General features: G+C 42.5%; 1 protein-coding gene and 1 pseudogene across 2 annotated transcripts; one reads left to right on the top strand and one right to left on the bottom strand.

Moving 5' to 3' along the window:
- Nucleotides 1-1,548: 1,548 nt before the first annotated feature.
- Nucleotides 1,549-2,064, bottom strand: LOC112807342 (cytochrome c oxidase subunit 4 isoform 1, mitochondrial-like). Of its 2 annotated transcripts, XM_025850145.2 has the most exons (2): nucleotides 1,687-2,064; nucleotides 1,611-1,655 (listed from the first exon to the last, which is right to left on the bottom strand). In XM_025850145.2, the coding sequence occupies exons 1-2, from the start codon at nucleotides 2,050-2,052 to the stop codon at nucleotides 1,614-1,616; spliced, it is 408 nt and encodes a 135-aa protein (XP_025705930.1). In that variant the 5' UTR covers nucleotides 2,053-2,064; the 3' UTR covers nucleotides 1,611-1,613. The 2 variants fall into 2 exon arrangements, with proteins under 2 accessions (XP_025705929.1, XP_025705930.1); XM_025850144.2 differs by having other exon boundaries at nucleotides 1,549-2,064.
- A 7,205-nt stretch (nucleotides 2,065-9,269) lies between these two features.
- Nucleotides 9,270-11,985, top strand: LOC112807376 (small ribosomal subunit protein RACK1-like; annotated as a pseudogene).
- The last annotated feature ends 1,637 nt before the right edge of the window (nucleotides 11,986-13,622 follow it).

The following is a 13,622-nucleotide window of genomic DNA, read 5'->3' as shown; positions in this document are numbered from 1 at the left end:
GGCAAGTCACTAAGGTCAGTCCAGAGTAGAGGAATTAGATCCCACCTCTCACTAGGAGGAGTAGCAAAGAATTTGTGGATGTCTCTAACCTGCCATACCAAGGGTACCCCATGCAGTGAATCATAGGTCTATTTTCTTTTTCTTTTTTTAAGATCTATTTTTTTTCTTTTCTCTCTCTCTCTCTTTTTTAAGGTCTATTTTTTTCTAATACCATTCCATTTGCCTCTTCCCCAGTTTCTCAGCTTGGCAGATTTATGCTCTTCCAGACTTAACTTCAGTGTCACAAAGCCTTTCTTGAGTGACAGGGCAACTGCATGATGTTTTTTCAATGGCTTAGCATTTACTGAGTACAAGGCAACACGCCGCCAAAAAGAATAAACCAAGCCCTGGCCTCTGAGCTAGGTCCCATCCAAGCGGAGTTGATCCTTTCCCTTTTCTGCCACGACTGTGTATTGTATTTATGCCTATGTCACATTCGTCTATAAATATGATTGCTGTGCTACTAAAATGACCTCCTCAAATTCTCTGATTTCATCTAAATTCTCTCAGTTGGCAGGTAACCAAAATCATTGTGCAAAAAAAAAAAAAGAAAAAATAAGCATGGGAGGAGGGCAATATATATTATCTCAGGATTATGAAATTGATTTGTTAAAAGGGAGGGGTGCTGCTGGTATCTGGCATGACTGGATCCAGGCAGAAAATACCAATTGATCTTACTCTCACTCCCCTTACTCTCTCCCTCTTCTCCTTCCTCTCCTTCCTCTTCTTTTTTCTTCTCTTCCATTATCCCTCACTCTGCTTCAGTCTGTGTAGTGACGTCCTTCACTCCTACTGCAGATACTGTTCCTTCACACGATGGATTGTTTGGCTATGATGGTACTAGGTTTTCAGGATGTTGTCCCCACAGGCAAATGGCAGTCTTTGCTATTAGTCCCAGATGAAAATTCCTGAAAGGAAAGTCACTAAGGCTGGGGGAATGGAGCACTGCAGTTGGCCAATGCTGTCATGCTGGGGAAGGGCTGGTCTCTTATCAGAAATGTGGTGGGGAATTGTCTCAGGTCAAAAACCACTGGCTACATAGCATTCGTCTCTGTTTCCCCACACCTCTGCAGAGTTATTGACACATAGCAGGAGCTTCCTAAATCTTTATTGCAGGAAATGAATGAATGAAAGAGTTGATGAATGAATGAATGAATCCTTGACTTGAAATATTTTCCTCTCTGCACACAAGTCCTGATTCTATGAAACGCCTTCAGACATTTCTCACTGACTACAGAAGGAGTCAGGAATTTTGCTGTTTAACTACTTCATGGCCATTCTGTGTGAACCTGCCTTATAGGTACTGACACATGAAAGAACATGACTAAAATACCAAATTCCTAGGCTTTATTTGGTTTCATCTTTAGTCTGGGTTTTTTTTTTTTTCCCCCCACATAGACTGCTCGTTTATTAGCACTGGTGCTGCAACACAGCAGTTTCCAGTGAAGATGCTGAGCTGTGTGGAGGTGGCAGAACAAGGTGAGGCTCAGATCGGTGAGTGGCAGGCTCCTATTTCTTCCACTCGTTCTTGTCATAGTCCCACTTGGCTGAGAAGCCCTGAATCAGGTTGACCTTCATGTCGAGTATCCTCTTGGTGTGCTTGGCCACCCACTCCTCTTCAAAGGTGTGCGGGAGGGGGCCATACACGGAGTGCTTCTCCCAATTCAGAATGAGAGCGGTGAAGCCGATGAAGAACATGGCGGTGCCCACAACCATCTTCCACTCATTCGTGCTCCTGTTCCTTTCAGCAAAGCTCTCATGGAACTGGATGCGGAACAATTCAATTTTCTCCTCAATGGAGAGGCTGCTCCAGGGAGCCTTCTCTTTCAAGGTCTTCTGGCTGGCAGAGAGGTTCTTGATGGGGGCCACATAGGGCAGGGGATAGTCACGCCGGTCGTCGTCACTCGGGAGAGCATAGTCTTCACTCTTCAGGACACTTCCATGTGCTTGAACACACACTGAGGTGGAAACTGCCCACTTGCTACTTAGGCTAAACACTCTGGTAGCCAACATTCTGCTGCTGCCACCTGCTGCGACTGCCCTCTGTGCCCTAGTCTGGGTTTCTTAGATCAGGAAAGGTTTGGGAAGTGTGGTATGTCCCTGTGGAAGATCCTTCAGGAAATTAGAGAGCTTCCACGTGAGTCAGTGCCGGGGTTGGGGCTAAAACGCAGCTGTGTCAGCCGTGTCTCATTACCAGCACCTTGAGCTCGCCTGGAAAGCCGCCGCAGTTTCTGGAGACCTCAGCGCAGGCAGCAGTCAATCCATAGCTTCTCCCAAAGGTTGGTGACTGAGCAGCAAGCTTTTGAAAATTCTTCCTGAGATCTCTCATTCACATTCACTGTGGTCAGAGAGATGAGAGAATGTGAAAGACTCTTTGTGACTTCGTTCTCACCAGAGGTTATTTCTTTGGCCACTAGTAAGAAGAAACGGTCAGAATCTTATGAGAAAGAGAAAAAAAGGCTAAATGATTTCTGTAGCTTTCATACCTTCGCAGAGGAAGTCTAAGCCCATCCACCAGGGTCTGGTTCATTCTCTTTTAAGACATGTTGCCCGCACTCAGTAAGTGCTAAGTCATAGGAAAAACAACATGTAATCCCCTAACATGTAATAGTCAAAGAAACACTGGGCCACTGGTATTGCTGTTGGACTCTCACCTCAAGAGCCCAGATTCCCTAATTCATCAAGACACTAGGATGGTGATAAATAAGCCAAGTCTTTGCATTTAGTGGCCTTTTTTTCTGCTGGAGGACACACTCAAAACTAGAAACAAATATGTGGAAATAAATACATATGTGAGATAGTTTCAGTTTATGATAAATGTTGTAAACATCTGATTTGTAATGTGTTGAACAGACTAGGATTCAGGGCAGACTTTAGGGTTGATGGCTAGAGAAATTTCTCTGAAGAAGTAACTTTTGAGCAGATACCTGAATGAGAAGAAGGAGTCAATTATGTGAGGATCCACTGAAGAAGGAAGAACAAATGTCAGAGAGAGTGAACTTGATGTGTTCAAGAGAGATGAAGAAGGTCCTTATACCTGGAGTGTACTGAGCTAGGGGAAGAAAGTAGGTAGGACCAGACCATGAGGGACCTTGTGAGCCAGGCAGGAACTTTGTATTTTATCTTAATTGCAGTGGAAGATTTTAAACAGGCAAATTACATAATTATTATTATTATTATTTTAAGATTTTATTTATTTATTTGACAGAGAGAGAGATAGTGAGAGCAGGAACATAAGCAGGGGGAATGGGAGAGGGAGAAGCAGGCTTCCCACCAAGCAGGGAGCCCGATGTGGGGCTCAATCCCAGGACCCTGGGACCACTTCCTGAGCCGAAGGCAAGTGCTCAACGACTGAGCCACCCAGGTGCCCCAAATTACATAATTAGAATTCATGCCCTTTATATGTATTGTCCAGTATGGTAGCCACTAGCCTCATGTGGCTATTCAAAGTTAAATCAATTAAAATTAACTAAAATTTAGTTACCAAGTTACACCAGACACATTTCAAACAACTACATGTGGTTAGTGGCAGCCATATTGGAAGTGTAGGCATAGAATATTTCCATTGGAAGTATAGGCACAGAACATTTCCATCATTGCAAAAAGTTCTGTTCTAGAGAGAGCAGAAGCAGTTAGAGGCTACCACTAGTTCAGTTAAAGAATTTGATATCTTAGACTAGGGGCTGTAATAGCAGAGATGGCAAGGAGTGTCGTACTTGGGGTAGAGTTGGAAGGTAAAAATCACAGGACTTCCTGATGAATTGTTTATGAGGGAATGAAAGGAAGAGATGAATTAGCTATATTTGCTGGTCTACTTTGTCAGAGGTAGAAGGATTAGAAATATTTACATGCAGAAGAAATAGATCTCTGTTGGCTCAATGGAACAGAACTCATCCTTCACCTGGAAGAGAGCAAAAATCTTTAAAAATCATGGAGATATATACATGACCAAAAAATATGCTTGCAGGAACTTGTGGGGAACTAGTGGATATTGGAACTTGTAGATACTTGTGATTGGCAGGTCAGTGGGGTCTATCACTAAAGTGGTAGAACTCATTTTCAGGGAATTTTGATCACTGCTGATGGATACCCTGCAAATCTCATTTCTGATTCAAAGAGATCATCTTTTTCACATCTCCAAAAAAACCAGTTTCTTTGCCAGTAAAAAAAAACAACTTTTCTCTGAAGTTCAACCTGATGCTACAGGTACTAAAGGTCATTAACAAGAAATACTTGGGAGCACCTGGATGGCTCAGTCAGTTAAGTGTCTGCCTTCAGCTCAGGTCATGATCCCAGGGTCCTGGTATTGAGCCCTGTGTCCGGGTCCCTGCTCTGCCTCTCCCTCTGCCCCCACTCCTCCCTGGCTTTTGCTCTCTCTGTCTCAAATAAATAAATAAAATCTTAAAAAAAAATACTTGAGCACTGGGAGCTTGATTATCCATTTTGCTGGGAAATTAGTAATTTAAAAACTGTAAAAGCAAATATTCCACTGTGGTTCCTATTCCTATTCATGAAAGGATTTATTTGTGGAGAATAGGCCTTCACTGGAGAAGGATTTACAAGGTCAAGCCTTAAATGCTCAGTTGACTCTTTAAGGACTCTGTGATAGCAGATAAACTACCACCTCTGAGCCTTCATTTCCTCACCTATGAGATGAGATTAGAAATCTCTGCTGCCTTTTATAAATATTATGAGCTTTAAATTAGATGAAGAAGTGATAACATCACTTGACATCTATGAAGTACTTATTATGTGTCAGGCACTGTGGTAAGCAGTGTGATGAAGCTAAGACAGACACTGTGCTAAGCTTAGGAGCTTAAAACAACAACCATTTTATTTACTCATGATTCTGTGAGTCAGCAATTTGGGCTGGACGCAGCTGAATGGTTTTTCTGCTTTCTTGCCTGAGGTTATGCATATGGCTGCAAATTATCTGGCAGATCGAATAGCCTAACTCGTTGTCCCTTCTCCTATGTCTGGCAATTAGTGGTCACTGTTAGCTGCTTGGTATAAGGGCTCTCCACTGGGACAGCTTGTCTCTCCTTCACTGACCTCTTATCCTCCAGTAGCCAGGCCAGGCTTCTTCACATGGAGGTTTCAGGGCAGAATTCCAAGAAGTAAGAGCAGAAGCTGCAAGGCTCATTGAATTCTAGGCTTAGAAATCCCATATAGCACTTCCATGACATTCTATTGATCAAAGCAATTTACAGGTAGAACCCAGATCCAAGGGTAGGGTGATTAACTGTATGCTTTTATGGGGGGAGAGGAATAATCAGTGTAAATGGACAGGCATACAAGGATAGGAGGAGTTATATTAGTCATCTCTGTGAACAATTTACTGTGCTTGTCAACATACAACCTCATCTAACCTGCACAGCAATATTGTTTTCCTCATTGGGCAGATGAGGAAATAAGCACAATGATGTTGCATAACTTGCTCAAAGTGACATGTCAGTCAGTGCCTAAGCTGGGATAGGAACCCAGGCAGCCTGACTCTGGAGGCCATGCTCTTTTATTAAGTTCTTGCAATGGAAATCACATTATGATAGAGATTACTTATGTTTGCCTATGTCCAGTTCTTTCCTTCTGGGGCACATGATAAACTACACTTCCTACCCCTTATAGTTTAAGTGGGGCCATGTGACTGGTTCTTGACCAATGGAGGCATTTAATAGCAGGTGTAAATTCTTCATTCTTCTTTATCCCTTACCTCTATGACCCTAGAAACCAAGGGTTGAAGTGGTGGAGCTATAAGCTACAAGTAGATCCAATTGCTGAGTTAGGATTCAAAAGGAAGCTGCCAGATCTGCAGCAGAAAAGAAAATTGCATGTGTTAAGCCACTGAGTTTTTGAGATTTATTATTGTAGTGAAGCCAATTCTCTCCTGATTAATACAAGCCTCACTGTATTTTTCTACTTGTAAAGTGAAGCCATAATCTTATAAAAGTTTTAATTAAACAATAAAGAATAAAGAAAAATTTAAAAATCATTCCAAATTCTACTACCCAGGGTCAACAATTCTCAATCTCCTGGTGAATATCATGACAGATAATTCTCCATGTATAAGAATATACGCACAATTTATATAAATAAGTTCTTTTGTCATCAAACAATGTAATTTCGAAGTTGTTCTTGGTCAAATTAATAGCAACCTACGTAGGAAGCTCTTTGAAATGTATACCATACAAGAGGAAGGTTTTCATAGGAGTTAAGAGTATGGGTTCTACATCTTGAGTGCTCGAGTCAAAATCCTCACCCAGTCACTGACTTTGAGAAAGTTACTTATCTTTCTGTGCCTCAATTTCTTCGACTGTAAAACGGGGGTGGGGTGGGTAATAATAGTACTTACTATACAGTGATTTATACATTCCACCTAGATGTGAAAAGAAAATGTAGCTTTTTTACTTCCTGTAGGAGATCTTTCTCATAACCCACTGCTAGATAGCAGAGGGCTGCTTTGGGGGGTGAAAGAAACCATGTTACCTTCTTCTGGTTTTAAAAGACTTCCAAGGAAGTATTTAACCAGTCAAAACTCGGTCTTCATCATGGAGCTATTGCCCTCTTCCCTTATCATATTTTCCCCAAATATGGTATAAAGAAAACCTGTCTTTGTCCTGTGCTTCTCTTTTCCTCTCAGGGAGCTGTCTCACTTACAACACCTCTGACACAGCTGTGTGGGAGTTTTCCTTCACCAAGCAGTTCTCCGCAACACCACCTGGATGTCCTATAATATAACTAGTTCAGGCACTATCCACCTGGAGGTAGCATCAGATCTTACAGGTTAAGGGCTCAACCTCGCAACTGTCCTGACCCTACCTCACAGGCCACTTGCAAGCTCAGGTTGTCACCTGTACTTGACCCATCCGCTCTAAATCAGAAGTTCTCACAACCCCTTCCTTGGGTTCAATTAATTTGCTAGAGTGGCTCACAAAACTCAGGAAAACACTTTACGTACTGGTTACCACTTTATTATAAAAAGGATATGATGAAGGATGCAGATGGACATCCAGATGGAGAGGGACATGTAGGGCAAGGCATGTGGGAAGGAGCCGTGGCATTTCCGTGCCCTCTCTGGCCAGCCATTCCTCCAGCACCTGCATGTGCTTATCAACTTGGAAGCTCTTCACACCCCATGCTTTGGGGATTTTTATGGACGCTTCCTCAGGTAGGCATGATTGATCATTAACTCCATTTTCAGACCTTCTCCTCTCCCTGGAGAAAGGAGGGTGGGACTGAAAATTCCAAGCTTCTTATCATGGCTTGGTCTTTCTGGTGACAAGCAACTCATTCAAGAGCCCATCAAGAGTCACCTCAGAACAAAAGACATTCACCCATTAAATTCCAAGGGATTTAGGAGCCCTGTGTTAGGTATGGGGTCAAAGGCCAAACATTAGAACAAAAGATACTCCTAGTGTTCCTTTTTTAAAGATTTTATTTATTTATTTGAGAGAGAGTGAGAGAGCACCAGCAGAGGGAAGGGGCAGAAGGAGAAGCAGGCTCCCTGCCCGATGTGGGGCTCGATCCCAGGACCCTGGGATCGTGACCGGAGCCGAAGGCAGATACTAAACCAACTAAGCCACTGGTGTCCCATCTTCCTGTATTCTTTGCACACCAGGCACACACTGTAGGGAACGAGGAGCACTGTCTTTTCTTCTACTTTCGTTCAACCCATCCATCAGAACCCCTTGCCACAGGTAGGCAGAGTGCTTTGCATGGAGGTCTCATTCCAAGATTCCAAATGGGGAGTGTGTCAAAAACTCCTTTGATTTTGGCTTTTTATTCAAAGCTATGTAATAATCCTTTGCTCCCAGATCAGTCAGTTCACATGGCAAATAGCTTACTTCCCCTCCCCACCCTTACCCATGATTTCTGGGTACTGATCAGGATAGGCTTTCTCCATCCTCTTTCCTACTGGGACTGCGTTTATGCCACTCAACCTCCTTGCTCAACTTGAATGACAGAAAGATAAAATCTTTAGGTGATAAGGACACTATATGGCTCTTGATATGACAGTTATAAGTCAATTAGGAGCTAGAGTTAACTGCAAATAGAAATGCATTTATTTAATAATCTCCAATACTCTACCATTAGAGTGTTGTCATCATTGCATCATCATCACATAGGAAGTGCTTATTTCTCCTTCAGTGCCCTTTCACTCTTCTCATGGATTTACACTGCCCACCCAATTTTGGAATTTGTAGTGGTTTTGCCCGTTAAGACAGTCGGAAGGCAGTCCACCTGCTGTTTGCCTCAAATGCAAGAAATGAGCATCATACTGTATGGGCTCTTTAACACCCACCCACATGGCCCAAGACACAAGCAGCAGATCCTCTGGCCACTGGAAGCCAGGCACCGCTGGGGGCGGGGGCTGCTGTGTTTGGGAAGGACAGATGTAAACCATCTTCTTATTTACATTTCTATCCCATAGATAAATAATTAATGGTTGGTCTTTTTGTTATCTATAAACCAAATCGGGTTGTATACATAGCCTACAAATGACCAAGAAATGTTTACATCGGGGACGCCTGAGTGGCTCAGTCAGTTAAGCATCTGCCTTCGGTTCAGATCATGATCCCAGGGTCCTGGGATCGAGCCCCACATTGGGTTCCCTGCTCAGCTGGAAGGCTGCTTCTCCCTCTCCCACTTCCCCTGCTTGTGTTCCCTCTCTAGCCATCTCTCTCTCTGTCAAATAAATAAATAAAATTTTTAAAAAAATGTTTACATTAGCGGCAGCTCAACCAGCAGCGCTCATCTCATACAGACTGAATAAAACCCTGTCTCGGTGTGAGGCCAGGGGCTGTCACTAGAACCTCTCCCACTAAGTGCCAAAGCCCCACACACCACACTTCGGCAGTTATTTCTCTGAGTGAAGACATGGTTTTTGCATCTCTAGATCAATGGATTTACCAGACCATATAAGAACCTGAGGGTTCTGGATAAATCTTACTTTTAACAAGCCCTCCAGGTAACTAATGGGATTAAATTGAATGCATATTATTTAAAAACAAAAACTTAACCTGTTATTCATTTGCTTCCTCTTTAAGGTTAAATTATCCCAAGTGAATCCAGTTAAGGAGACCTCATGTGTATCTCTTTAAGCTGTGGCCAGAAAGAGCCAGCAAGAGTCTATGGCATCTTTGAGCTCTTTCCTGTGACTTCATTTTATCTGAAGTTTTGCCAAAATAAAAAATTAAGACCTGTGCCTTGGGGCAGAGTTACAGAACTACAACATGACTCTTGGTTTTCATGTAAGACAAGAAGGCCATCCTGGTCATTGATGTATGCCTGCCCTCACTCGTTAGTCAAGCACACAGGTGGGACTGTGTGGGAGTCAAAACCTGGACGTTGCCCCTCCTCCTCGCCCTCCTAGCCCTGGTGAGATATATGCAGCTGGTGTGAGCCCCATTGCTGAGCTTCCTGAACCTTCTCCCAGAGACTTTATTCATCACTGAATTTCTAATGCCTAATAGGTACTCGGTAAAAATTTGTTGAATGAATGAAGGGTTGAATGCACTAAGCACTTCACATATATTACCTTCAATACTCTTGTAGAATAATTATAGAAATAGTCTTTTTCTAACCTTTTTTTTTTTTTTTTTTTGCTGTTATATATACTTAACAACAAGAGCCTGTGGGTGAATTGTAGAAATCCAAGTTTAGAGTATGGCATTTGGAATCATCATATAACCTGCTATGTGCTTTTATGAAGACTACACACATTTCTCTGATAAATAAGCAAGGAGTTGAAAACAGTCTATCAAGTTTGCATGCAATCTATTTTAGGGCTGCTAGTCTCTGCCGTCTGACCACAACTGTTTAAATGTGTCAGTCCTTTCGGTCTTCATTGTCCTAAGTCTAGCCCAGAGCTGCTCATTCTTGGCAGAATTCCAGAGTTAAAGATTGTTCCAGAGTCCTCATCAAGGGCCACATAGCCCCTCAGCCTGTTACTGCTTCCTAAGTAAAGCACTCTGTAGATTTATAGCTTGGATACTTGTCCTAAAGAAAGATTCAGACCTTGGGACAGGGAAGGTAGATGCATCAAGCGTCAGAAAAGCATGGGATATTTTGAATGGTATTGGTTCATAAGTTTTAACCCCTCTTCTTTGTGACTCTGTAAAACCTCTCAAATGAAATCTCTAGGTTTTGCCTTCTCTGACTTTTCTGTTCCTTACAGTTTTGTCTTTTACAAGGTATACCTGTTTTTTGGTGGAGTATAAAATGACAGATCTGCATCTTTGTTTTAATGCTCTGTGAAACCAGAGTCTTTACTGGTAGGATAGCATGCCCATGCAAGACTACATTCTTCTCTGTAAGTTACAGTGTCTAAAACAGGGAAAAGAATTATAAATAGTATATATTAATAGGGTTACATTTTAAGGGATTTAGAAATAGAAAAATTACATACTTGCAAGCTTTCATTTTTATCTCCTTTCTTAAGTCTTAATTATTCCTTTTGAAATTCAGATTTTAATTTAGATGATGTCCATTAAAGTAACATGTAGTACCTATTATATCAGAAAAAGAGAAATAAGAAGATAGTACCAAAGACAGGATCTCTTGCATGTTAAGTGAAACGTTGATACTCATGCACCTACACTTGGCTGGTGGAGTGACTTGGAATAATTCTTTTGAGAATGAATTTTACATAATGCACAGCAAGAGCTGTTCATAGATTTTTGACCCAATAATTCCACTTTCTATTGGGAAAAAAAAATTAAAATGTCTAGCGACTAGATAATGTAAATTATGAATATCATGTAAATTATATATCTATTGGAAGGAATAGATAGAATTAAATTATATTTCTGTTTACAGTTACATTATATTACATATATAGCTATTAAATCATATTTATGAAGACCAGGCATGGAGAAAAGCTTTTATTTTTTAATATAAGTGACAAAGTGACAAAGCAGACAGTTATATCACTGGGATTCCACATGTGGAAAAATAGAAATACATCAGATGCGGCTCTTTATTCCTCAGTAGGGCTGTGGCCGGAGTGGCTTTGGTGCTAGTCTCTCTGAGCCATCCAGCTCCATCCCTATCACTCCGGGGACACCCGCCCTCGGCACCGCCGTGACTAAGCAGATGACAATTTGTGGTACCCTCAAAGGCCACAAAGGCTTGTTGATGCAGATTCCCGCCACTCCCCAGTTCCTGGACATGATACTGTCTGCCTCTTGAGAGAGGACCACCATCACGTAGAAGCTGACCAGGGAGGAGACTGACTAGGGCATCCATAGCGTGTTCCTCGGGGTCATCTCCTTAGGTGACCAGACTCCTGTGGTGGAGCCCTCCGGCTTTGGGATCTCTCAACCGGTACCTCCACACACAGATTTGTAGGCCATACCAAGGATGTGCTGAGTAAGGCCTTCTCCTCGGACAACGTCGCAAATTGTCTCTGGCTCCATACATAAAACCATTGAGTAGTAGAATACTCTGGGTGTATGCAAATATACTGTCCAGGATGGGAGCCATTTGGAGTGTCTGCTTGTGTCTGCTTCTCATCCAATAGCAGTGATCCCACCATTGTCTCCTGTGGCTGGGACAAGCTGGTCAATGTATGGAACGAGGCAAACTACAAGCTGAAGACCAATCACATCAGCCACACAGCATACTCGAACACTGTGAGTCTGTCTCCAGATGGCTCCCTCTGTGTCTCTGGAGGCAAGGAGGGCCAGGCCATGCTGTGGGACCTCCACAAAGGCAAGCATCTTTATACTCTAGATGGTGGGGACATCATCAGTGCCCTGGGCTTCAGTCCTAACCGTTACAGGCTCTGTGCTGCCATGGGCCCCAGCATCAAGATCTGGGACTTAGAAGGCAAGATCATTGTAGACGAACTGAAGCAGGAAGTTATCAGTACGAGCAGTGAGGCCAGAGCCACCCCAGTGAACCTCTCTGGCCCGGTCTGCTGATGGTTAGACTCTGTTTGCCAGCTAGAGATCTCATGTAGCAGGTGACCATCAGCACCTGCTAGAGGTCTATGACAGAGCTTTAGAAATAAAAAAAATTGGTTTTCTGACTTTTAAAATTAAAAAAATACATTAGGTGCAAACTGGAAGGAAATACTTATTTTAGAAAGGTAGAATTAGGGGTGCTTGGGTGGTTCAGTTGGTTAAACGTCTGCCTTCGGCTCAGGTTATGATCTCAGGGTCCTGGGATCAAACCCTGTGTAGGGCTCCGTGCTGAGTGGGGAGTCTAGGTCTCCCTCCCCCACTGCTTGTGCTTGCGTTCCCTTGCATGCTCTATCTCAAATGAATAAATAAAAAATCTTTTTTTAAAAAAAGGAAAGGTAGAATTAAATATGGTCTCTCTCTCTCTTTTCTTTTCTTTTTTAAGTTTTTTTCTCCCTTGTAATAAAATGAAAAAAAATCTAAAAAGATCCTAGAAGGTCATGTAATTTCTGGGAAATGACTACATAAACTACATTGAAATAAAGTTGGCAAAAACCTTAGCTCAAACCTGAAATGCAATAAACAAATGCCCATTGGTTACCCATAGTATTCCACTGCTCAACTTCACTTACTCTACCAATGCAAATATTTACAACCCAGCTCTGGGAACCCTCACGGTGTATCTCCACTGTTTTCAGGAGCTGTTGAGAAATATTTGAAATTCTATATAGTACTGTTCAAGGGGTATCCAACAACGCAGAAGGAAAATAAGGGCCCAGATCACATAATTAGGAAGGAATGCTGCACCTAGAAGTATAGCATTCCCCCTTCATAGGCCAGCTCCAGGGAGAGAAGCTGATTTGGGGGCCTGGCCAGTCTTATTTTGGAACTGCCCTTGGAAGACAAGGCCCCGAGGAAAGAGGTCACTACTCTGGAAGCCAGGTGGCTGCCTGCTGAGTGGTCAGGGAGAGACAAGCCAGGAAGTGAACCAGTGCGTCTGAGAATGAAGCTCTTCTAGGGCTTTTGTTTAGAAGGGACAAAAAAAAACAAAAACAAAAACCAAAAAAAAAAAAAAAACCCACAGTTCAGAGTATATTAAGCATATCAAGACTGTATTGACTTGTGTAACTAGAAAGTCCATAATTTCTAGGAGTTCAAATGACTTCCATAGGATTTTTTTCCCTCCTTTTCTTTCTCTTTCTCTGTGTCTGTTTCCTTATACATTTTTCAGATCAGCTTCTCTTTGTCTGTTGGCCTCTTTTACTTTGGTTGGCTTTCCTCCAGGGGGTAGGCTTTGTTGCGGACAGTCTGAGGTCTATGTCCTCCATCTTAGAGACCCCCCAAATAAGAACTCCAGGTGGCTCCTTTCCTGTTGTATTACATGTACAAATGGTGGTTGGGTTTCCGACACGTGGTGGCTGTGAATTAGACTTAACAAAGGAATGTCCCTTGCTCAGGGTGCTGTGCCTATGGTGCTGAGTACCTATTGTGGTTGGTGAGATCAGGGCAAACTTTCTATCTGATTAAAAATACTGACAGTTAAAAAAAAACCCCACTGACGTTAAGAATCTCTCATATCATTAGTGAAAAGTTAGCCTGAAAGTAATAGAGGATTGCAAAAACTCCCTTTAGAAGTAGTTGTCTTTTTAAAAAGCGCTGCTTGCTAACCATGGCTCTCTCTAA

This window comes from Callorhinus ursinus, unplaced genomic scaffold (genome assembly GCF_003265705.2).
Source record: "Callorhinus ursinus isolate GAN/ISIS: 27379988/994484 unplaced genomic scaffold, GSC_fseal_2.0 scaffold69, whole genome shotgun sequence".
Taxonomy (NCBI): Eukaryota; Metazoa; Chordata; class Mammalia; order Carnivora; family Otariidae; genus Callorhinus; species Callorhinus ursinus.
The sequence above is the reverse complement of the archived record's forward strand: the minus strand, read 5'-3'. Positions and strand labels throughout refer to the sequence as shown.